The sequence below is a fragment of the Suricata suricatta genome, chromosome 10 (genome assembly GCF_006229205.1).
Source record: "Suricata suricatta isolate VVHF042 chromosome 10, meerkat_22Aug2017_6uvM2_HiC, whole genome shotgun sequence".
NCBI classification, from domain to species: Eukaryota; Metazoa; Chordata; class Mammalia; order Carnivora; family Herpestidae; genus Suricata; species Suricata suricatta.
In genome coordinates this window covers 126200555-126227353 of record NC_043709.1, presented here as the reverse complement: position 1 = coordinate 126227353, position 26799 = coordinate 126200555, and the positions used below count along the sequence as shown (strand labels likewise).

The following is a 26799-nucleotide window of genomic DNA, read 5'->3' as shown; positions in this document are numbered from 1 at the left end:
TGTTTTTGTAGTTATTCCCTGTTCCTTCTTCGGCTCTCTTCCCATGTCGCTTGATGTCTTGCTTCGGTGTTATGACTGGGTTTTTTCCATTTATTTGTTTACCTATCCTAGGCTCTTGATTTGAGATTACCATTGAGTTCACACATAACATCCTATGTGTTTGGCCATCTGTGTTAAGTTGATGGTCACTTAAGTTCAAACACATTCTAAAAGCACATAATTTTTACTCTCCTCACCACTTTAACGCACATGATATCATATTTTACATTGTTCTATTTTATGTATACCTTGACCAATTTTTGTAGATATAATTGATTTTACTATTTTTGTGTTGAATAAAAGTGACAAGATTGGGTATTCTTGTCCTGTTCCTGATCTTAGAGGAAAAGCCTTCAGCTTTTAATGTTTAGTATGATGTTAGCTGTGGGTTTGTCAACTTTATTCGGTTGAGGTACATTCCCTCTATACCCACTCTGGGTATTTTTTTTAAATTTTTTAAATGTTTTATTTATTTTTGATACAGAGAGAGACAGAGCATGAGACGGGGAGGGGCAGAGAGAGAGAAGGAGACACAGAACCGGAAGCAGGCTCCAGGCTCTGAGATAACTGTCAGCACAGAGCCTGACACGGGGCTCGAACCCACGAACGTGAGATCTGACCTGAGCCGAAGTCGGAGGCTTAACCGACTGAGCCACCCAGGCACCCCTATACCCACTCTGTTGACAGTTTATCATTAAGTAGATATTGAAATTGGTCAAGTGCTTTTACTGCATCTATTGAAATAATTATAGGATTTTTATCCTTCATTGTGTTAATATAATGTATCACATTGATTTGTGAGCATGAAACCATCCTTGCATCCCTGAAATAAATCCCGGTTGATTGTGATGTATGATCCTTCTAAAGTATTGTTGTATTATGTTTGGTAATATTTTGTACAGGATTTTGCACCCAGGGATTTCATCAGGGATATTATCCTGTTGTTTTCTTTTTTGTCATGTCTTAGTCAGGTTTTGGTATCAGGGTGATGCTGGCCTCAAAGAATGAGTTGGAAGCATTCCTTTCTCTTCTATTTTGTGTTATGAAAAAAATGTAGGATAGTTGTTAAGTGTTCTTTAAATTTTGGGAGAATTTACCTATGAAGCCATCTAGTTTGGAATTTGTTGAGAGTTTATCTTGTTGGTTCTCTCTGTGCTTCCTGAATCTGGATCTCTCTTTTCTTCCCAAGGTTAGGGAATTTTTCAGCTATTATTTCTATAAATACATTTTCTGCTTCTCTTTTCTCTTTCTTGGACCCATATAAAGCCAATATTATATGCTTGATGTTGTCTCAGGTCCCTTAAATTATCTTCATGAAAAAAAATTCCTTCTCATTTTGCTGTTCACTTTGGGTTTTTCTATGACTGTGTCTTCCAGATCACTGATCTATTTTTCTTTATCATCTGGTCTACTGTTTATTCCCTCTAGTATTTTTCATCTCTTTAAGGTATTCTTCAGTGCTGATTTTTTCTTTGCAAATGTTTATTTACATTCCAGTTAGTTACCATACAGTGTAATACTAATTTCCAGTGTAGAATTTAGTGATTCAGCACTTCCACACATCACCCTGTGCTTATCACAAGTGCCCTCCTTAATTCCCATCTCCTGTCAACCAACCCCCCTCCCCCCTCCCCCACATTGGCCCATTTCTCCTCTGGTAACCATCCATTTGTTCTCTGTAATCAAGCGTCTGCTTTTTGGTTTTCCTCCCCTCCACCCCTGACCATTTATTTGTTTTGCTTCTTAAATTCCCCATATAAGTGAAAGCATATGGTATTTGTCTTCTTTTGACTGACTTATCTCACTTAGTACAATATTTTTTAGCTTTATACACAACATTGCAAATGTCATTATTTCATTTTTATGGTTTGGTAATATTCCATTGTGTGTATACACACATACCATATATATACATATATATACTATACACACACACACATACCACACATGCCCTCCATTTTCTTTATCAATTTATTAGTTGGTGGACATTTGTGCTCTTTCCATAATTTATTATAATGTCGCTGTAAACATTGGGGTGCAGTATCCCTTCAAATTAGTATTTTTGTATCATTTGAATAAATACCTAGTAGTGCAATTGTTAGATCAGAGGTTAGTTCTATTTTTAACTTTTTGAGGACCTCCATACCGTATTCCAGGGTAGTTGCACCAGTTTGCATTCCCATGGTTGGTACTCTTTTATATTTTCTTTGTTGCATCTTTTACTATGTTCATCCATTTTTCTAAACACAGGAAGCTGCTCCACGACCATAACTTTAAAGTCTTGATATATATCTTGCTTATCTCTGTCTCATTTAGTTCTTTTCTGAGGTTCTCTCTTGTTCTTTCACTTGGGATAGTTTCCTGTTTCCTCATTGTGCCTCAACCTCTCTGTTTATTTCTGTTTACTGAGTGCTCCAGCTATGCCTCCCTCTTGAAGGAGTCACCTAGTGGGGCCAGAAGCACACCCCCCCCCCACTACTAGAATCAGGCAACACAGGGGTGTTTCCTGTGTGTGTCGCATATACTCTCCTGTTGTGGGGCTGCGGCTCCTTCAGGACCGTTGGTGGGTGGGGTGGCCCCAGGCCCAGCTGGCTGCCATGCCTGATTGCATATGCTGTGGCACATTTGTGGGTGGGGATGGCCCCCAACGGTAGCTGCTTTTGGAACTTTGGTGAGTGAACTGCCAACTGTTGACTCTGAGGCCCAGCCGGGGTGCATGGGTGTGGGGGCTTTCAGCAGGGCATACTTCCTGGCATTAACAGTCTAGAGAAAGGACTCCCAAATGGTGACCACCAGCACTGGGATCATCATGGCAGCATTAGATAGCAAAAAATGATTGGTGTCAATATCTCAGTCCCTGGTGTTGGGTCGTGCTCCTTCTTGTGTTTCCGGCAGGCATTTGAAGATCAGTGACTCTCCTCTCCCTATGGTCTACACACTCTTTCAGTGTTTCTGTGTTGAGTGGGTGTGTGCACAGGCCATTTAAGAGTGGTTTTTCCTTTCCCTACAGTTCTGTAGTTTTCCTGGATGTATTCCCCATTCATTTTCAAAGCCATGTGTTTTCGGGTCTCATCCTTCCTGTGCAGGACCTCTAAGAGCTAAGGTGCATAATATGGAGCATGAATTTTTTGCTCCTCGGGGAGAAGTTCTGTATATTTGAGATTCTTTCCAACCATGGAACTCCAAGCCTGGAATAAGTTTCCTGTCCCTGCCTCCACCCATCCGTCTGCCTCTTCTACCTGTCTCAGTGTGTCCATCACTGCGGAGGTTTTGGACGTCCAGTCTCTCAGACCCCTTCAGAGGAAATTACTCCGGATGTAGTTGTGGACTTACCGTGTCAACGGAAGGGTGTAAGAACAGGATCTCTCTATACTGCCATCTTGAACCTCCTCCTCTCGGCAGCAATTTTTAAAGTATAAAAATAGACCCTATTCAGGAAAAGACTAGGAGGTGTTCTTTTCTTGCTCCCTCTGTGCTGATCCTGATGTGACAGCTGCAGTGTATAGACCTGTGCCCATTAGTAACTGCCTTTGTTTGCTATAGCCTTGTAGGGGTTGTGGACACAATCCCTTTGGCTTTCAGAGCTAGGCGTTTTGAGGGCTAGTCCCTCAGATGGGAGTCTTGAGAGTTAGGGTTGTAGATGTGGCATCCAAAGTCTTCTCTCAAAGAACAGCTTGCATTCGGAGATTCCCTCCTGATTGTATCACGCTGTGCAGTGGGTAGGCATCACTTGTGGTAAGAGTGTGCCTAAACCTTTTCTGCTCAATTGGATGTGGGTGCTGTCAGTTGCCCCAGGGTGGAAGACCTGCTCACCTCATGTCAGGTTTCTTTCAGAGGGAACATTGTTCAGCGTGACTGGGAGGAGGGGAGTTAAGGAGCCTTCCATGTTGCCATCCTTAAAGCTGCCTCAATACATTCTAAACTGCGTTTCTGAGGGTTTGTATTCCCTTAGGAAGGGGAGAATTGAGCATGGCTGGATTATATGGGCAGGAGTCCCTCGTGAGGAAAATATTTACAATAAAAAGAAAACATTGGGGGAGGGAGAGCTAAGTTTTGAGAGGAGAAATATGAATCCAAGATAACAGAAAATGGCTTGACCCTGGATGTGATCGGTAGGGATGTGCCTTCCTTTGGGGTGCAAGGGAGAGAGATGATGCAGAACTACACAGTGTGAGTGGTAGTCAAGGAAACTGAGGAAACACGTGTCTACTGGGCTGTGTTTTCCTGGCAAATTTGGAGGAACAACTACTGATTGTGAGGGAAAAAGGGAGGTGGGTTGGAAAAGAACAAGAACTGGAGATGCTGTGTGATGACTGGAAAGGGGGGTAGAATTTAATACGGAATCCCACCAAATACGCTCTTATTTCTGATACCGTTGGGCCTTTGTAGCGAATATTAGAAACAAGTAGTAGTCTTGTGATATCTATTGAGTGCTTGCAATGTGTCAGGAACCAAGCTTAGCATTTAAATGAAAACTTTTATTCAATCTTCTGAACAGTCTGTTAGGTAGTAATGTTTATACTTGCTAATCTATAAAAGGAGGATAATAGGAAATCAAGATGGAGCTGAAGCTTTGATCGGCCACATATACTGGTGGTGGTCACTGGGCAATTTAATCTCTTGAAACTCCAGATTCTTCTTTAAGAATGAGCAACAGGATCACTATTTTATAAAATTATTATAGTAAATGATATACTATGGGTAAAAGAGCCAAATACTCTGAATGCTTATTTTTTACACCACTTTAGCACACAGACTGTTGCCGAATGAACAATTTGATTCAAAGTCACTGTGATCTAAGTTTCTGTTCTCTCTCCCCTAAGGGAGATGGCACCTTGCAAGACAGATGTGAGAATCTGTTACTTCTATTACCAGTAAAAGGGTGATAGAACCTGGTATCAAAAAAAAAAATCAGGAGAAACAGTGGTCTGGAGTCCAACAAGGGCATCCACATTCAAGCACACTGTGGAGACCTAAGGAACCACCCCTCCATTAGCTGCGGTTCGCATGCTGCAGCTGTGACTCCGGGGTCTGTAGCTGAAAGATTCTAGATTCTGTCTGCCTCTCATTTATTTTGCAACTTCGGGGTTTGAGGAGGCCAACTGAGTTTTCCAAAGTAGAACTAAACGATGGTCTGCATCTCAGAGAGAATGCTACAACAGGCTGGTTAAGATGACAATGCAGCAGATGACAGGGACCTGGGGAGTTACCTTTGGCAAGAGATTCCAATGTATTTTTGCAAGCATTGATTAATGACGCTACTCATCCCCTAGGAGGAGCAGACCTGGATACCACTGCTTTTCTGCAGGTGCATTGGGATGGGAACCCTGGGAAAGGGGGGTGGGGGCGGGTCAGGTCATATCCCCAGGAGAACAGTAAAGGAGATTTGAGCTCAGTCTCCTACGTGCCCCAGGTTACTCACAGATGCTTCCCCAAAAGGATCTAAAGTACTTCTCCAGCCCAAAGCTGGAAATCCTAAAATTTCCCTGACCCCAAAGAAACACACATCGCCTTACTGTTGTAGCTGAAATACTGCTCATATTTATTAAAAAAAAAAAAAAAAAGTAGAACATAATGCATCTGTAGGGATCCAGTTCCACAGTTCTCAAAACACTAGCTATAAATCACCCTTCGGCTTGTCATTCCCTTGGGTGGAAGCAAAAGTGCTTTAAGGAAATGGCCCCAGAAATAATAAACCCTTGTATCATACCGAAAAGAATACAGCTAATAAAGGAGCCGCAGAAGCGTGGAAATGAAACAGGAGCTGCCCTCCCATCCAGTCCAGAGTGTAGACTTCTCCCCTTGAGCATCAGCTCGCCTGTCAAGCGACAGAAGTCCAGCCTCCCACCAGCTGCCAGAGCAAGAAGAATGTGCAGAGCAAATCTCACAATATAATAGCCATTTCCAAAGGAAAGGACATCGTGATCAAGCACTGAAGTGTCTGGGGTGATCTATGGGGAGATTTCCTGATGAGCAACCTGCAGGTTCCATCTGGAACAGTGCCCAAGGGACGCTGGTAGATGGGGGGGGTCCATCAGAAGACAATCACAAGACGGCCACTCCGCTCCCTTCTGAATAACACAACTGGGACTAGATCAAATGCTATGAAAGTAAGGGATCAAATGAATATTAGATCTAGTGGATACTCTTTTTGCTTGTACGGTCCTTAAAGCGTCTTTTCCAATGAGCATGAGGAGCTCTGATCATGTACAAACCTGGATGCATTGACATGTGGACTCACGTGCCAACATTCCTCCCAGGGCTGGACAGTCCTAGGAGGTGAAAGTGCTTGGAATGCCTGGAACCATGTCCGGTATTTTCCCTTTAGGCATCTTTGCCACAAGCATTTTCACTGCCTAACTCATTGGCCAGAAGGCAATTTGGCCATAAAAAATAAAATGACAAAAAATAAAAGACCTTAAAAAGGATATAATGAGGAAATAATTTTTATATCACTAAGAGAAGTATCAGTTTTCTAAATACTGGGAGGCACATTTGTAACTGAGCTTTGCATTGTATGATGGAAGCCTTCCAGATGTTGTAATGCTTTTCTAGCTGAGTTGTTTTACCTGATGACTTGCCATCCTGCAGGGCAGTATGGTACGCAGTCTGACCTTACAGTCTTATTTCACACTTCTAATTGGTTTTCTTACTGTATTTTCTATCAAGTCAACGGAGGTAGTTATCATCCACCATTTTAAGACCACCATGTGTATTGGTCACTGTATAGACTATTAGGGCTAAGATTCATGCAATATAAAAATGAGAACTCTGTCAATGGAAAAATGAAACCAAATTATCAACTAGTCATTTTATCTCTGACAGCAACGTTACCTTACAGCTAATGAGTTACATGGCAAAAATGTTTGTGGTGAAAATGCTTGCGGCAAGACTGTAGAGCTGCCTGGTTGGGAAACTTGATTCCAGGAGGTAAGAAAGTGACTTTGCAGAATAGACGTTAATAGTGTACTAGGTCAACTCATCTCAAAATCAGAGGTGCTGGAAGGAGTTAGTGAACGAGCACTGTTAGCGTTTAGCAGTGGCTGAGATACTGGTCAGACTCTTCCAACTCAGGACCATGGTTTGATAAAACATGGCCAGTCTGTAAAAGCGAGTCCCCTTTAGAGTAAAGTGGCCTACAGGTATCTTCTTTAGGTGTTATTAATCAGGTATAATTCATCTTGTTCACTTACCTGCTCCTCACCCCTCTCCCCAACTCAATATACTACCTGTTATGACGTTATAGTAAGGCTTACAGTGCTTCAGCTCTCAGGAAATGCTGGCTGGAGTAGAGACACAATGCACATGTTTATTTACAGGCATCCTTGGGCGCTTTGCAAGCCTGAAATCCTCCTTCCAAAAATGTGGCAAATAAGACAGGAGAAGGTTCCATGGCGTGCTGCAGATCTCTCCTCAAAACTATTGGTGGTCCTGAAGCTCGGAGCTGAGATCATAGTGCTTTTCTTCTGAACTAAGCCTGAACCCCTTGATTCCTGTACATCTAGAGATTCTAAAATGTTCTTTCCACAGTAAGTACACTTTCCAGGGTGTTTCTGAAAGCAGAGGACAGGCCCCAGGCAAGAACATGATGCTCCAGGATCCTGCGGGCTCTGGACTTGCAAGCACCCAGCCTGGGAGCAAGGCAGGGAGGGGAAGGGGCCCAGCAACCAAGGAAATAGCAAGACTTGCCCCTTAAAGCAAGTAGGCTCTACCAAATTCATATTAAAAATATCATCTACAAGACTTTTTGACCGATGTGCACAAACATGCCATCATTTTACATTCCCTGGTAAGAGGCAACATGCTCCAGCAGGGCCAGGCCAGGCCACTGCTCAGTCCCTGCTACCCCCGCAGGTAGGTGGCACCTGGTGGCTCCTGCCCCAAGGCATTAATGTGCGGGACAGCGCCTGCCGCAGCTGCTAACTTCTCGCTGAGCTTCTGGTTCACCAGCTCCAGGTGGCGACCATTTTTCCGGGCCTGCCTCAATGATCTCTTGACCTTCTTCACTCGATCCCGAAGCTGCTTGTTCCGCTTCTCAAGGGTGGCCACCTTCTGCTGCAGCTTCTTGACGTGGTCCTCCTCTTCAAACAGGGCTTTCTGCACTGATGAGCACATGAGCTGGGAAAGGAAAGGCAAGGCGAGAGGCAGGTAAGTTTCATATCAACCTCCCCGGGGCAGTTTTCCTAGGTGCTGCCAAGTACTAACCACACAGACCCCGACCGAGCCAACAGCCCCCACCCCAGGCTGAGGACAGCCTGCGAGGTGGCTCCTTGGTCTCACCCTGGGGACCCTGCCCTAATGGCAAATATAAAGCCCCTCTCGTGCTTTCTGTACTTGGGGACCTTCAACAATTTAACTTTTAAAAGCAATGGTATGGGTTGTCTTTTTATTTTTTTTATTATTTTTTTAATTTCAATATTTTATTGTCAAGTTGTTTTCCATACAACACCCAGTGCTCTTCCCCATAAGTGCCCTCCTCCATCACCACCACCTCTTTTCCCCCCTCCCCCTTCCTCTTCAACTCTCAGTTCATTTTCAGCATTCAATAGTCTCTCAAGTTTTGTATCCCTCTCTCTCCCCAACTCTCTGTCCCTCCTCCGCTCCCCCTGGTTCTCCGTTAGGTCTTTTTAAATGCTTACTAACTTGTATGCTATCGATTCCCTGAGGGGGCTCCTGACTTTTCACATTTTGTTCTGATTCAGCACTTTTGACTGTTCAATTCTAACCTGGATTTAAAACATTTTCCAGGAAAGTCAAAGTTTGTGGACCATCCGTAGACGGCTTTCAGGGTATTTCTACTGAACGGACATTGCCTACAGTAAGCGTCTGTTCACGGCAGGATGGGCTGGAAGTAGGGAGCACTTTTTAAATTTTTTAAAATATTTTTGAGAGAGAGAGAGAGGGTGCACACGAGCAGGAGAGGGGCAGAGAGAGGGAGACAGAGAATCCACAGCAGGCTCCAGGCTGTCAGCACAGAGCCTGATCCAGGACTTGAACTAACGAACTCTGAGATCATGACCTGAGCTGAAGTTAGAAGCTTAACTGACTAAGCCACCCAGGTGAGTAGGGGGCACTTTTTAAAACTGAGTTTTTGTTTCTTACCTAAGCTGCCCTGGTTCTTTTTTTTTTCCTTTACAGAAAAGATATTCTCAATTTTGTTAACTCCAATCAAAAAAAGAAAGCGCTCCAGTATATCAGTAAGTAAAGGATTAAAACCTCAAACAGAGAAATACAAAAAGTGGGGCACCTGGCTGGCTCAGTCAGTAGAGCACATGACTCTGGATCTCAGGGTTGTGGGTTCCAGCCCCATGTAGATGTAGAGATTACTTAAAAAAAATAAAATCTTTATGGATAGTTCACTGGAAAGGAAATATAAATAAGATTCATGCAAATTACAACTATAATGAGTTGCTATTTTTCAGGTTGATAAAATTAAAAAGTCACTGTAGAAATAGGCATTCATGTACTGTGCGTAGAACACTCTATACCAAGTGATTTGGCTATATCTACCAAAATGAAACTGCATATACCCTGTGACCTCGTCATTTTGGAACTTCATCTCATAGAAATACTCCCTCATAAGAGACTCTTAAATAGAAAAAAATGAGGGTTCGTGGCAGGGGAGATGGTGAAATGGGTGATGGGCACTGAGCAGGACACTTGTTGGGACGAGTACTGAGTGTTGTAGGTAAGTGATAAATCACAGAAATCTACCCCCAAAACCAAGATCACACTGCATACACTGTAAGTTAACTAACTTGTTGACTTTTTGTCCTCTCACCCAAAAACAAACATTGAGCACCCATCCCTACCTAAGCAATAGTGCCTTTGAGAGAGCTATGGGATCCAGCATAAAAGGCCAAGGGACCAAGGAGAAGCATTAGCCACCCATGTATCAGGTAATAGGCAGGGACACCTCATTGCTACTTATGTGATTCATGAGACCGTTCCAGCCTCACTCAGAGGACCTAAATAGGGCCAATAGGCATGTGAAAAGGTGCTAGTCAGCATGAGTCATCAGAAAAATGAAAATCCAAACCACAATCAGATATCACCTCCTATTAGGCACCAGTTCAAGATGGTGACATAAGATGATCCTGAATGCCTCTCCTCCCATGAACACACCAAATATACAGCTACCTAAGGAGCACTTTGTTCTGAAAGAAATCCAAAAACTAGTTGAGTGACCCCTACATATTACACAAACAAGCAAAAAACCCACACTGAAATATGAAGGAGAGACTGACACACTTGCCATCAACCCCAACCCTAGTGCCACATCCGCACTGGGAGGGAACTCACAACTCTGGGCTCAAAGCATTTGAATCCCTATCTGGCACTCTAACTTTTAAGATGTGCACCTGAGAGATGAGACCATGCAACAGGCAGTTTTGAAAGCCACCAGGGCTTGTATTCATGGGACTCACAGGCTATACAAAACTAAAATCGTTCTTAAAGGCCCCATGGCTACCACCACCACCCCCCCAGAGCCTAGAGCAGAGGCAACAGACTGAAAAGCACATAGTCCTTCTTTGAAAGAAGCCTATCTGCTTATCTTAAAGTTTTGGCAGGCTTCTAATTAAGCAGGCTTCTAATTTAATACACAACTAAATGCCTACTGATAAGACTCTGCAAAAAAAAAAAGTGGAGGTCAGTGGGAGTCATCTGCATGCTCTCCTTCTGTTCCAGGTTGAGGGTCTCCAAGAAAGGAGCTGATGTACACATCTAGCACTCTGACTTCTGTGTCTGACACATAAGGACATACCCCTTGAGAGCATGGCATAAGTTCATGGGTTCCCCATGACTGCAGCAACCAAAGAAGCACTTCTTAACTGTCACCACAGAGCTGAACATAGAGTGAGCAGATAAAAATGCCCATCTTCCTCCTGAAAGAAATCTATCTACAAACTTTCAAGAAGGCCTGGCTTCCAGTTACCATGAATCCAGATGCTGACTGAGATCCTCCTCTTGGAGAGGCTGAAAGGTATCACAAACCCTGAGAGACCACCAAGAGCTAAGTCAGAGGAGAATAAGGTTTATCTCCTACATGAGGCCATTCCTTTAAGACTGGGAGACTTGGTTGTTTTGTGTAATGCACAGAAACCAGTACAGAGATCAAATGAAAAAACAGTAGAATATGTTGCAAACAAAAGAACAAGTAAAGAACCTTAATGAAGGTAAGTGATTTACCTGACAATGAATTGAAAATAACAGTGATAAAGAAGTCCACAGAGTTCAGGAGAATAACGCATAAACCAAGTGAGAATTTCAACAAAAAGAAAATATAATTAAGTAGTTAATAGAAGTGACAGAGCTGAAGAATACAACAATTGAACTAAAGAGAAGTTAAACAACATACTTGAAAAAGCCAGAAAACAATCCATGAACTCAAAGACAGGGCAGTGGAACTTTTTCAATCTCTCTCCTTTTTGCTGTTCTAATTGGATAAGCGTGAAGAGAGCTTAAGGGACTTACAGGACAACATCAAGCAAACCAACCTTCACATTAAGGGGTCCCAGCAGAGGAAGAGAGAAAAAGGCAGAGAACATACTTCAATAATAATGGCTGAGAAGTCCTCTAACCTGGGGAAGGAAACAAGTGTGCAGATCCAGGAAGCACAGAACACTAAAGAAGATGAACTCCAAGAAATAAGCACTGAGATACATTATAATTGAAGCATCAAATTTAAAGATGAGAAAATCATAAAAACAGCAAAAACAAACAAACAAAAAACCTATGTATAATGGACTCCTCCCCCAACATAGTACTATCAGATTTTTCAGCGAAAATTTTGCAAGGCCATAGAGACTTGCATGATATAGACAGACATCCCTAGTTTTGCTGTGCTTTACAAATACTGCATTTTCTGCCAGTTGAAGATTTGTGGCAATTTGCTGTATAAGGCTATTGGTGCCATTTTCCCAACATTGGTTCACTCTGTGTGTCCCATTTTGGTAATTCTTGAAATATTTTAAACTTTTTCATTATTATATGCCATGGTGATCTGTGATCAGTAATCTCTTATGCTGGAGTGCCACCAACCACACCACATATGAAGGTGAACTTAAATGTACATATTCTGCCTGCTCTACCAACTGGCCATTCCCAATCTCTTTCCCTCACCTTGGGCCTCCCTACTCCCTGAGACACAACAACAGGGAAATTAGGCCAATTTATAACTATACAATGGCTTTTAAATGTGCAAGTGATAGGAAGAGTAACATATCTGTCAGTTAATATCAAATGCTGAAATAATTAAGTTCAGTGAGGAAGGGGTGGCAAATCTGAGACAGGCTGAAAACCAAACCTTTTATACACTTAACTGAGTTGTGAATCCCAAGTAAAAGTTCTTAAAGGAAATTAAAGGTGCTATTCCAGTGAACACACAAATGGTAAGAAAACAGAACAGCCTTATGGCTGATGTGGAGAAAGTTTCAGTGGTCTGGAGACAGGATCAAACCACTCCTAGGATTAAGCCAAAGCCTTGCCCACAGAAAGGTCCGAACTCCCTTCAATTCTTTGAAGGCTGGGAGAGGTGAGGAAGCTACAGAAGCAAAGCGTGAAGCTAGCAGAAGTTAGTTCATGAGGTTTAAGGAAGACACCGTCTCCATAACATCAAAGCACAAGGTGAAGCAGCAAGTTCAGATGTAGAAGCTGTTGGAAGTTATCCAGAAGATCTACCTAAGATAATTAATGAAGGTGGCCACACCAAACAGATTTTCAATGGAGATGAAACAGCACTCTATTGGAAGAAGATGGACTTAGTTAAAGAGTAGAAGTTAATACCTGGCTTCAAAACTTCAAAGGACTGGCTGATTCTTTCGTTAAATTTAGGGCAATGCAACTGCTGACTTTAGGTTGAAGCCATTGCTCACTTACCATTCTGAAAATCCTAGGGCCGTTAGGCATTATGCTAAATCTGTGTTCTATAAGAATTAAAGAGAGGATGAACACACACTAATTTATAACATGGTTTACTGACTATTTCAAGCCCACTGTTGAGACCTGCTCAGAAAACAAGTTCTTTCAAAACATTATTGCTCATTGACAAAGCAACTGGTCACCCTAGAGCTCTGATGGAGATGTACAATGAGTTAATGTTTTCATGCCTGCTCACACACAGCCATCCTGAAGCCCATGGATCAAGGTGGTTTTGTTTTTTAGTTTTATTTAATTACTTTGAGAGAGACCAAAGAAGGGGAAGAGAGACAAGGACAGAATCCCAAGCAGGTATCCCTCTCAGAGTCCAATGAGGGGGTTTATCTCATGAGCCACAAAATCATAACCTGAACTAAAATTGAGAGTCAGATGCCTAACCAGCTGAGCCACCCAGGAGCCCCTCAAGAAGTCATTTTATATTTCAAGTTAATTGCCGGAAAAAACACACATTATAAAGCTTTAGCTGCCACAGATCATGATTTCTCTGATGGGTCTCAGCACAATAAATGGAAAACCTTCTGCAAAGAATTCACTATTCTAAATTTTTTTAAACATTTATTCATTTTTTGAGAGGCAGAGAGAGAGAGAGAGAGAGGGAGGGAAATACAGAATCTGAAACAGGCTCCAGGCTCTAAGCTGCCAGCACAGAGCCCAAAGTGGGGCTTGAACTCACAGACCATGCGATCATGACCTGAGCTGAAGTTGGACGCTTAACCTATTGAGCTAACCAGGTGCCCCAGGATTCACTATTCTAGATCTCATTAAGACCATTCATGATTCATGAGAAGAGTTATATCAACATAAGAGTTTGGAAAAAGTTGATTCCAACTCTCATGGATGACTTTTAAGGGTTCAAAACTTCAGTGGCAGAAGTAACTGCAAATGAGGTGGAAACAGAAAGAAAACCAGAATTAGAAGTGGAGACTGAAGATGGGACTGAACTGCTGCAATCTCATAAAACTGAACAGATGAGGAGTTGTTTCTTATTGATGAGCAAGGAAAGTGGTTTTTGGAAATGGAATCTAATCCTGGTGAAGATGCTGTGAAGATTGCTGAAATGAGAGTGAAGGATTTAGAATGTGACATAAATTTAGTTGATCAAGCAGCAGAGCAGGATCTGAGAGGATTGACTCCAATTTTGAAAAGGAAGTTCAACCCATGGAGAAAATACTATCAAACAATATCACATGCTACAGAGACCTCCATTACTATGGATAACTTCATTGTTGTTGTAAAGGAATTTCCCCAGTCACCTCTACCTTTTGTAACCACTATCCTGATCAGTCAGCAGCCATCAATGATTATTACTCACTGAAAGCTAAGATGATGCTTAGCAATTTTTAGCAAAGTATTTTAAAATTAATGTATAGATATTGTTTAAGATATAATACTATTATGTACTTAATAGACTACAGTATAATGTAAACATAGCTTTTATATGCACTAGGAAACCAAATGATTCATTTTACTTGTTTATTGAAATATCCACCTTATTGTGGTGGTCTGGAACTGAACCCACAATATCTCAGAGGTATGCCTGCAGGTACAAAGAGCAAAAAGAAAAAAACCCTGCCAACCAAGAATACCCTACCCAGCACAGCTGTCTTTTAGACTTGAGAGAGTTTTCCAGAAAAGTAAAAGCAGCAGCATTCATTACCACTGGACCCACCTTTCAAGCAATATTAAAGGTTGTTTTTCAACAATCTTTAAAGTCTAAAGTCTAAATCTCAGTGATAAAGGTAAATAGTTACAAAAGTTCAAAGTAACATCATAAAGGCCAAGGGTTAATCACTTATAAAGCCAGTATAAAGGGTAAAAAACAAAAACAGTAAAAGTAACTATACATGTATTTGCTAATGTATAAAAATATGTAAATTGTGACATCAAAAAAAATGGAGGGGAAAATTAAAGTGAAGAGTTCCTGAATGCTTTGATTTTAAAACAGACTGTTATAAGTGGTTTTATATAAACTTCATGGTAACTACAAAGCAAAAACCTATAGTAGATACACAAGATAAAGATTTCTAAGCATACAACTACAGGAAACCATCAAATAAGAAGAGAGCAAGGGAGAAAGAAAAGAATGGAGGAATTATAAAACCAGCAAACAGTGAGCTGGCAGTTAGTACATGAAATGGGCCGCAGGTTCCAATCAAAACACAAAGAGCGGTTTAATGGGTAAAATACATGACACATCTATATGCTGCCTACGAAGACTCACTTGGGCTTTAAGAACACATAGACTGAGGGTGAGAAGATGGAAAGGTATCCATCCAAGTGAGTTCCTTCGGTTAAAGGAAAGCTGGGGTAACTACACTGTTATCCGAAGAACAGTTTAGGGTAAAGGCTGTAATAAACAGAGATCATGATATAATGATAAGGGAATCAATTCATCAAAAGGATAGGACATTTGCAAATATCTATGGACCCCATACAGATGCACCTAAATATATAAAGGAAATATTAACAGACCTAAAGGCAAAGATGGACAGTAATATGATAATAGGGGACTTTATGATCTCCCCATCAAAAATGAATGTATTATGCAGAGAGAAAAATAGGAAAATTATACTTAAACTACATGTAAAAACCAGATGGACCAATTTCATGCAGAAACAGAAAACACATTCTTCTGAAATGCACATGGAACATCATTCTCTCTGATCAATCCTATATTAGGCATCACATCATACATCTTAATAAATTAAAAGAGTAAAATCCAACCAAAATGGCATTAATTACAAGAATAAAATTGGAATATTTGCAGATATGTGACAATGATTAAACATGCTCCTGACCAATAGGCTAAACAAGTAAACTAAACAAACAAATAAAAAAACCTCACCAAAAAACACCAAAACTTGAAGAAATGCAGTAAAACCTGAGAAACAAGAAACCTCAAACCAACAACCTAACTTTAAACCTCCAGGAACTAGGAAAAGAAGAAAATATAAAATGTATAGTTAGTGAAAGGAAGGAATAATAAGGGCCAGACCAGAAATAAGTGAAATAGAGAATAAAAAGACAACAAAAAAGATAAGTGAAACTAAGAAGTGATTTTGTGAAAAGATAAGCAGAATATGCCAGAAGTCAGAGATGTTACAACTGTTACCACACATATGCAAAAGTTTTTAAGAGACTACTATGAACAATTATATACCAAAATTAGGCAATGAGAAGAAATGGATAAATTCCTAGAAACATATAACCTACCACAAGTGAATTGTAAAGGAATAGGAAAAAACAGATTACTAGCAAGGAGATTAAATCAGTGATCCATAATAAAAAATTCTGCCAAAAAAAGTCCAGAACCAGATGGCTCCAGTGGTGAATTCTACCAAACATTTAAAGAAATATTAGGAAAGGAGGCATGATGGCTGAAAAATACGGAGCTCTGTACTTCTCACCCGCATCTCTCAAACAAAGAAGAGCTGAAGCCAAAGGACACTGAACAGCAAGAGTCTGGGAGGAAAGTCCACTAAGAAGACAGCCTTGTAGGTGTGTGATTGCGAACGGGGGGAGATAAAAATGGGCTGGGGCACAGAGGTGGGGAGCCTCTTCTGTGGAAAGTTGAGGGGAAGAGAGTGGCTGAAACTGCTCATAGAACTGTCCCTGGAAAAGAGAAAAAACTTGGCTAGGGACAACGAGGGATCCTATCATCCCATCTCTAACTGCAGCACTTTCTTTGCGCTGGGTGCCCCGGTCCAGTCGGCACCAGGAGGAACTGTTCCCCTATTCCCCCCACTCAGTCCCTGGCTAGGAAGCAGCCCAGCCTGTGGATTTACATTTCGGGTGGTATCATTAAAGTGTGCGGACTAAGATCTAGAAACGAGACAGGACTTGGGACATAGAACACAGCTCACCTTGGCTACGCCCCTGGCACAGGGAGATGGGACTCAAAAGAAAGATTTGCAATGCTTGGTTCTAGAAGGGATTGGGGCACCACAATTTTCTCCCCACAACCTCCAAGGTGGGGCCTCAGGAGCACCCGGCAGGACCCACAGTGGAGACGAGACCTGTCTACACCAAACCACACCCACCCATGCTGGAGAGCTGTTTTTGTTACCAGAGCCCAGGGCAAGACCAACTTTGATGCATTGCCGTGATTAACTCTAGATCAATTCTTGCTATTCAGATATATTTTCCCTTATCTCATTCTTATCTCTCCCCTCTGCTGGGCTGGGCACTCTGGTTATTGGTTTGCTTAAATAGTCACATTTAATCCATTCTCTCTTTTTAAAAATAGTTTATTGTCAAATTGGTTTCCATATAACACCCAGTGCTCTTCCCCACAAGTGCCCTCCTCCATTACCACCACCTCCTTTTGCCCTCCCCCTCTCCCTTCAACACTCATTTCGTTTTCAGTATTCAATAGTCTCTCAGGTTTTGTGTCCCTCTCTCTCCCCAACACTTTTCTCCTTCCCCTCCTCATGGTAATCCATTCTCTTGATGCATATTCTACACCGACGTCATTACCTTCCTTTCTTTCTCTCTCTCTATAATAATCAGACTATATCGTTTCTCTGGGTAACATTATCTTCATTTCTTTCTCCTCCACTCCTACCATATTCTTCTCCTCCCTCTGAACTAAGCCTTTTAGTCGCTCTGCCTGGTCAATGTTCAATTTCTTTCTCCCCACCCCTATCATTTCTCTCATTGTATATGCTCTTCCATAAGCACTGCCTCCATCATGCTCTTTATTTGTAGCTGGGATTTCTGGTTTTATGCTTTTAGGCTGCCCTTTTTCTTTTGATGGTTTTGTTTTGTTTTGTTTTTTTCTTTTCAGTTTGCTTGTTTGATTTGTCTGTGCATTTGCATGTTTTTGTTTCCTGTTTGTCTATCTTCCCTTCCAGGGCTACCTCAAGAAACAAGCCCAGTTACACATGGTGGAGATTCCCAAATATCACTACGAGTAGGGAAATAAAAAAACCAAAGTCACAACAAGAGAGACCAAAGGACACCATTGAAAGAACACTTCCTGAATGGACAGGCCATGGAGGGTCAATGAGCCTCCTTCAATATACCAGAACTCACAGGTGCAGAGCATATAACCAGCTTTTAAATTTTATAAGAGACAGAAAGCTAACCAAAATGATGAAATGGAAGAACTTTCCACTGAAGAAATTCCAGGAAGAATTGACAGCTAAAGAATTGCTCAAAACAGATATGAGCAAAATAACTGACCAAGAATTTAGAATTATAGTCATAAAATTAATCAGTGGGCTTGAAAACGGCATGGAAGACAAAAGCGATGTTATTCCTACAAAGATTATGGACCTTAAAAATAGTTGTGATGAATTTAAAAATGCTATAAATGTGCATAATAAAAAGGAGGTGGCCACTGCACAGATTAAAGAGGCAGAGAGAAGAATAGGTGAATTAGAAGACACAACTATAGAAAAAGAAGAAGCCAAGAAAGAGAGAGATAAATTGATCCAGGAGCACAAAAGAAGAATTTGAGAACTGAGTGAGGTAATCAAGGAGAACAATATCTGTATCAAAGGAATTCCTGAAGAACAGAGAGAAAAGGGGCTGAAGGTGTACCTGAATGAATTATACCCGAGAACTTCCCAAATCTGGGGAAGGAAACAGACATTGAAATCCAAGGGACAGAGAGAACTCCCCTCAGACGTAATTTGAATCGACCTTTGGCACAACATATCATAGTGAAACTGGAAAAATACAAGGATAAAGAGAATTCTGAAAGCAGCTAGGGATAAAAGGGCCCTAACATACAAAGGGAGACATATCAGAGTAGTTGCAGACCTATCTACTGAAACTTGGCAAACCAGAAAGGAATGGCAGGAAATCTTCGATGTGATGAACAGAAAAAATATGCAGCCAAGAATCCTTTATCCAGCAAGCCTGCCATTCAGAATAGAAGGAAGAGATAAAGGTTTTCCCAAACAAAAACTGAAGGGATTCATCACCACAACACCAGCCCTACAAGAAATCCTAAGGGGGACTTTATGAGGGAAATGTTGCAAGGAACACAAGGTACCAGAGCTACCACTACAAGCATGAATCCTACAGAGAACACAATGAATCTAAACCCATACTTTTAAATAACACTGAATGTAAATGGAATAAATGCTCCAATCAAAAGACATATGGTAGCGGAATTGATAAAAAAGCAAGAATCATCTATTTGACTCATTTTCGACCTGAGGACACTTTCAGATTGAAAGTAAGGGGATGGAGAAATATCTATCATGCGACTGGAAGTCAAAAGAAAGCTGGAGGAGCCATATTCATATCGGACAAACTGGACTTTAACGTAAAGGCAGTAATAGGAGATGAAGAAGGGCATTATTTAATAATTACAGGGTCTATCCATCAGGAAGAGCTAACAGTTATAAATGTCTATATACTGAATTTGGAAGCACTCAAATACATAAAACAATCACAAACAGAAGCAATCTTATTGATAAGAATGTGCTAATAGCAGGGGACCTTAATACCCCATGTACAGTAATGGATAGATCAACTAGATAGAAAATCACTGAAGAAACAATGGGCCTGAACAACACATTGGACCAGATGTATTTGACAGATATATTTAGAACTCTAGATCCTAAAGCTATGGAATTCACTTTCTTCTTGAGTGTGCATGGCACATTCTCCAAGATAGATCACATACTGGGTCATAACGCAGCCCTCAATATATATAAAAAAATTGAGATTGTACCATGCACACTTTCAGATCACAATGCTATGAAATTTGAAATCAATCACAGGAAAGTCTGGAAAACCTCGAAAAACATGGCAGTTAAAGACTATCCTACTAAGGAACGAATGGGCCAATCAGGCAATTAAAAAAGAAATTTAAAAATATATGGAAACAACAGAAATGAAAATACAACAATCCAAACTCTTTGGGATGTAGCAAAGGCAGTTTTTAAGAGGAGAGTACATTGCAATCCAGGCCTATTTCAAGAAACTAGAAAAAACGCACATATAAAATCTAACAGCACACCTAAAGGAACTAGAAGCAGAGCAGCAAGAGCACCCCAAGCCCAGCAGAAGAAGAGAAATCATAAAAGTCAGGGCATAAATAATATAGAATCCAAAAAAAAGCTGAACACATCAATGAAACCAAGAGTTGGTTTTCTGAAAAAATAAAAAAAATATTGATAAACCTGTAGCCAGGCTTCTCAAAAAGAAAAGACAGAGCACCCAAATAGACACAAGCAATTATCAGAGAATACTATGAAAAATTATATGCCAACAAACTGGACAACACAGAAGAAATGGACAAATTCCTAAGTATCTATGCACTACCAAAATTTAAATGGGAAGAGATAGAAAATGTGAATAGACCCATAACTCGTGAAGAAATTGAATCAGTTATAAAAAATCTCCCAACGAATAAGAGCCCTGGTCCAGATGGCTTCCCTGGGAATTCTACCAGACATTTAAATCAGAGTTAATACCCATTCTTCTTAAGCTATTCCAAAAAATAGAAATGGGAGGAAATCTTCCAGACTAATTCTATGAAACCACTATCACTTTGATTCCTAAACCAGACGGAGATCCAGCCAAAAAAGAGAACTACAGGCCAATATCCTTGATGAATACAGATACAAAAATCCTTAACAAGATACTTGCAAATCGAATTCAATAACATATAAAAAGAATTATCCACCATGATCAAGTGGGATTCACTCCTGGGTTACAGGGCCGGTTCAATATTCATAAATCCATCATTGTGATACATCACATTAACAAAAGAAAAAATAAAAACCATATGATCCTGTCAATAGATGCAGAAGAAGCATTTGACAAAATACAGCATCCTTTCTTAATAAAGACCCTTGAGATAGTCGGGAGAGAAGGAACTTACTTAAACTTCAAAAAAGCCATTTATGAAAAGCAGTTAGCTAATGTTATCCTCAATGGGGAAAAACTGAGAGCTTTCCCCCTGAGATCAGGAACAAGACAGGTATGTCCTCTGTCACCACTGTTGATTAACACAGTGTTGGAAGTCCTAGCATCAGCAATCAGACAACAAAAGGAAATAAAAGGCATCAGAATTGGCAAAGAAGAAGTCAAACTTTTGCTTTTTGCAGATGACATAATACTCTACATGGAAAACCTGACAGACTCCACCAGAAGCCTGCTAGAACCAATCCATCAATTCAGCAAAGTCACAGGGTACAAAATCAACGTACAGAAATTGGTTGTATTTTTATATACCAATAATGATGCAACAGAAAGAAATCAAGAAACTGATCCCATTCACAATTGCACACGCACACACACACACAACCCCATAAAATACCTAGGAAAAAACCAAAGATGTAAAAGATCTGTATGATGACAACTATAGAAAACTTATGAAGGAAATTGAAGATGACACAAAGAAGTGGAAAAACATTCCATGCACATAGATAAGGATACACATTGTTAAAATATTATTACCCAAAGCAATCTACACATTCAATGCAATCCCAATCAAAATTGCACCAGCATTCTTCTCAAAGCTAGTACAAACGATCCTAAAATTTGTATGCAACCATAAAAGACCCCAAATACCCCCAAGAATATTAAAGAAGAAAATGGGAGGCATCACAATGCCAGACTTTAGCCTCCACTACAAGCTGTCATCATCAAGACAGTAAGGTATTGGCACAAAAACAGACACATAGACCAATGGAATAGAAGAGAGAACTCAGAACTGGGCCCACAAATGTATGGCCAATTAATCTTTGACAAACCAGGAAAGAGGATCCAATGGGGAAAAGACAGCCTCTTTAACAAATGGTGTGGAGAACTGGACAACAACATGCAAAAGAATGAAACTACACCACTATCTGACACCACACACAAAAATAAATTCAAAATGGATGTAGGACCTGAATGTGAGACAGGAAACCATCAAAACCCTCGAGGAGAAAGCAAGACACAGCCTCCTTGACCTCAACTGCAGCAATTTCCTACTCGACACATCCCAAAAGGCAAGGGAATCAAGAACTAAAATGAACTGTTGAGACCTCATCAAGATAAAAAGCTTCTGCACTGCAAAGGAAACAATCAAGAAAATTAATAGGCAACCTATGGAATGGGAAAAGATAGTTGCAAATGACATATATCAGATAAAGGGCTAGTATTAAAAATCCTTAAGGAACTCACCAAACTCCACACCTGAAAAACAAATAATCCAGTGAAGAAATGGGCAGAAGACATGAACAGACACTTCTCCAAAGAGGACATCCAGATGGCCTACAGGCACATGAAACGATGCTCAACATCACTCATCATCATGGAAATACAGATCAAAACCACACTGAGATACCACCTCACACCGGTCAGAGTGGCTAAAATGAACAAGAGACTATAGAGGCTGGTGAGGATGTGGAGAAACAGGCACCCTCCTATACTGGTGGTGAGAATGTAAACTGATACAGCTGCTCTGGAAAACAGTGTGGAAGTTCCTCAGAAAATTAACAATAGAACTCCCCTATGACCCAACAATAGCACTGCTAGGAATTCATCCAAGGGATACAGAAGTGCTGATGCATTGGGGCACATGTACCCCAATGTTCATAGCAGCACTGTCAACAATAGCGAAATCATGGAAAGAGCCTAAATGTCCATCAGCTGATAAATGGATCAAGAAGATGTGGTTTACCTATACAATAGAATACTACATAGCAATGAGAAAGAATGAAATCTGGCCATTTGTAGCAATGTGGATGGAACCTTGAGGGTGTTCTGCTAAGTGAAGTAAGTCAGGCAGAGAAGGACAGATACCATATGCTTTCATTTATAAGTGGAACAGGAGAAACTTAACAGAGGACCATGGGGGAGGGGAAGGGGAAAAATAGTTGGGAAGAGGGAGGGAGGCAGAGAGACACTTTAATACTGGGAACTGAGGGCTGATGCGGGTGGGGGAGAGGGGAAGGAGGGCGTTGGGCATGGAGGAGGGCACTTGTTGGGATGAGTAGTGGGTGTTATATGGAAACGAAGTTGACAATATACTATAAAAGAAAGAAAAAAAATTCTTCCAGAACTTTCTTCTCAGTATCTGTATATATCTATAAATATGTAATTAATAGACTACAAATGCAAATACTTTTTTTATTGTAAAAATGCCATTTTTTAATTTTAAAAATGCCATTTTACAGGGCATCTGGGTGGCTGGGTCTGTTGAGTGTTTGACATCAGATCAGATCATGATCTCACGGTTGGTGGGTTCAAGCTCTGCATCAGGCTCTGTGCTGACAGATCAGAGCCCGGAGCCTGCTTCAGATTCTCTGTCTGCCTCTCTCTTTGCCCCTCTTCTGCTCACTCTCTGTCTCTCTCAAAAATAAACATTGAAAAAAATTTTTAATGCAAAAAAATATTAATATCACTCCCTGTGCAAAACTTCCAAACTCATTTTATAAGGCCAGCAATTGCCTTGATACCAAAATCTGACAAGGACACTACAGAAAGTAAATTATTAGCAAATGAAATTCAATAATATATTCATAAGATCATACACAACAACTAAATAGGATTTATTCCAACGATGCAAGTATGGTTCAACATCTGTAATTCCATTAATGTGATATATCACATTAGTAAAATTAAGGACAAAAATCATATGATCATCTCAATCTATGCAGAACAATCAGCTGACAAAAAATTTAACATCATGATAAAAACTCTCAGAATGTTATAGAGGGAATGTACCTCAACATAATAAAGGCCATATATGAAAAGCCCATAGCTAAGATCACACTCAGTGTTGAAATTCTGAAAGCTTTTCCCCTAAAATTAAGAACAAAATAGGGATGCCCAGTCTTTCACTTTGAAGTCCTAGCTACAGCAATCAGACAAGAAAAAAAAAGGGCATTCAAATTGGAAGTAAAACTGTCTCTATTTGCAGATGACAGGATATTACATACAGAAATTCCTAAATTTCCACCAAAAAAAACCCCTATTAGAATACATAAAGTCAGCAAAATTGCAGGAGACAAAAATATAAAAAAATCAGCTGGATATGTACTATTATTAGTGTATACACTAATAGCCAACTATCACAAATAGAAATTTTAAAAACCCATTTACAACTGCACCAAAGGGTATATAACTAGGTATAAATTTAGCCAAAGAGGTTAAAGATACATAATGAAAACTTTAAGATTCAATTCAATCCCTATCTAAATTCCAAAGGAATTTTTCACAGGAAAAGAATAACCATAAAGTTTTTATGTAACCAAGAAAGACCCAGAATAGCCAAAGCAATTTTGAACAACAAAGATGAAACAACACAGTTTCTAATTTCAAACTATATCACAAAGCTCTAGTAATCCAATAGTATGATACCCGCATGAAAACAGATACACAGATCAACAGACTCCAGAAACAAATCTATGCACATATATTCAATTAGTTTAAAAAAGGGAGGCAAGAATCTATGAGGGAGAAAAGACGGTTTCTTCAGGAAAGGGTGCTGGGAAAACTAGACCCCATCTTACACTATACACAAACGTTAATTCAAAATGAATTAAAGACTTAAATGCGAGAACTGAAAATACAAAACTCCTAAAAGAACACATAAAGGATAAGCTTCTAGACACCGGTTTTGGCAATGAATTTTTGGATTTAACACCAAAACAAAAAAAGCAACAAACCAAAAATAAACAAGTAGGATTCCATCAAATTAAGAAGCTTCTGCACAGCACAGGAACCATGAACAAAATGAAAAAACCACCCACGGCCAACTGGGAAGATGGTGGAGTTGGAGGATCCTGAGCTCAACCTGCCCCACAGACACAATGAGACAACTACGTGTACTGGAACTCTCCCTGAAAACAACCTGAAGACGGTGGAGCAGGTTCTTCCACTGCCAGCGGTACAGATAAGGCCACACTAACAGGGGACCTGAGGGGTAGGAATGCAGTCAGGAACCAAACCTCTGGCGCAACCAACCACAAAAGTGAGGAACATCACAAACATAGAAACGAGAGGGGATCTGACCCCACACAGGGCACCACCCCACTAGGAAGACCAATCCCCATAATGCCTGGCAGTGAAAACCAGTGGTTCTTAACTCCAGAAGACCCTAAGAGTGATAGGAAACAGAGTTCCCACCTCTAAAGAGCCAGCATTCCCAATATGTCTGTCCGAACACAAATTTGTAAAGCACCTAGGATACATGTGAAAGAGATCTGTTGACTAACTTTAGGATGAATGCCAGAAAGGCAGCAATCTTCAAGAGACTTCTCTAAGAACAAAAGAGCTGACAGGTGACATTTTTCTTGCCCTCCCCCAGACTAGATAATACTTGGAGAGTGTTCGAAGTGGGTGTCACATCTACCGTGCTAGCAATGCATACCCTACCCTGGCAGGCAGTCCTCCAAAGTGACTCCTAACCCCCACCTCCCCCAACAAGCAGGCCCAGGATGGGACTGACACCTCTCCGAAGTGATTCCTGCCCTGGGTAGGGGGTAGTTAACTCCACACACCAGTATACCCACAGCTCCTGCAGCCAAACCTTTCACTGAGCGTCCAGGGAGCAAGCACTACTCATCAGCACACCCACAGTTGTCCTAGGGGTAAGTGCAGACACCCAGGCTGAGTGCCAACCCTGCCTACCTGCCACCCCAGCCTCTAAATTGGTCCCATAGGGAGCAAGATCCATACACCAGTGTGCCCGTGGCATGTAAAGTGGGTCCCTGCAGCCAGGGAAGTTGGGGGCCAACTTCGCTTACCAGCATGCTCCCATCAATCACGGTTCACCCACAAGAAGGCATACACAGCCCACACAGAGGACACCCCTTGAGCACCTGGTTCTAGGGACCAGAGGGGATTAAACTACAGGGCATTACAGGATCCCATCTACATAAAGCCACTACTTTCACAACTGGAAATGTAGTTGGTCTACCCAATATATTGAAAGAAGCACAGAGACTCAGACAAAATGAGGAGACAGAGGTATAGATCTTGAATGAAAAAAAGAAGACATAAGCACAAAGAGCTAAAAGAAACATAAGCAATATAGTTGATAAAGGAAAACAAAAGTCAGTGAGAATTTCAACAAGAAGACAAAAAAAATAGAGTTGGAGAATACACTAACTGAAATGAAAATTACACTAGAGAGAATCAACAACAGATTACAGAATGCAGAAAAGTGGATCAACTAGCTGGAAGACAGAGTAATGGAAAGTAACCAAGTTGAGCAGCCAAAAGATAAAAGTTTATTAAAAAAGAGGCGAAGATGGCAGCAGAGCCGGAGGACCCCAAGGTCACCTTGTCCCACAGATAGAACTAGGTAACTATCAAATCATCCTAAGTACCTCGGAAATCAACCTGAAGATGGTGAGAACAAACTCCACAAGTAAAGGTAGAAGAGACCACACTGAAGAAGATACAAAGTGTGGAGATGTGGTTTGGGAGAGAATCGTGGTCAGTGAGGTCATGGAGAAGGATGAAAGGGACGAGCGCACAGGGGAGAGCATAGGGGAAATGAACCTCAGTAGCAAATGGCTTAGAAAGCGAGAGGCTAAATTTCATGACTTACAGCAATCAGTGGGGCTTGAGGCCTGGAGTTAAAGGTCAGTGGGCTTGGCTTGGAAAGAGCCCAGAGGGCACTGGGACTGCTCTTGGAAAGAAGGCAGGGCAGACAGCCCATGACATACAGCAAGGAAATCGTGATCTGAAGAGTGCCTGGGGCACACAGTGGGGAAGTTATTTGTTCATCTCACAGCATGTCCCAGGGAGACAGTGTTCATGGAGAGATACCCCCCCCACACACACACACAGGCACAGAGGAACTGGCAGGTGCCATTTCCCTCTCCCATCCTTTTGCATAACCACAGGATTGCCTGCAGA

At 41.1% G+C, this 26799-nt stretch overlaps 1 protein-coding gene and 1 long non-coding RNA gene across 2 annotated transcripts in view; one reads left to right on the top strand and one right to left on the bottom strand.

Annotated features, from left to right (window-relative positions):
* Nucleotides 1-5568: 5568 nt before the first annotated feature.
* The window catches only part of CCDC3 (coiled-coil domain containing 3), a 108508-nt gene continuing 87277 nt past the window's right edge, over nucleotides 5569-26799 (bottom strand). Inside the window, exon 3 of the mRNA XM_029955766.1 lies at nucleotides 5569-8157. Within this exon, the coding sequence (XP_029811626.1) occupies nucleotides 7882-8157 (276 nt within the window). The 3' untranslated portion in view covers nucleotides 5569-7881. The remainder of the gene's footprint in view (nucleotides 8158-26799) is intronic.
* Nucleotides 7525-10790, top strand: LOC115305499. Its single transcript, XR_003914809.1, has 4 exons — nucleotides 7525-7568; nucleotides 8131-8187; nucleotides 9178-9236; nucleotides 10729-10790. It is a non-coding gene; the product is annotated as an uncharacterized LOC115305499 (long non-coding RNA).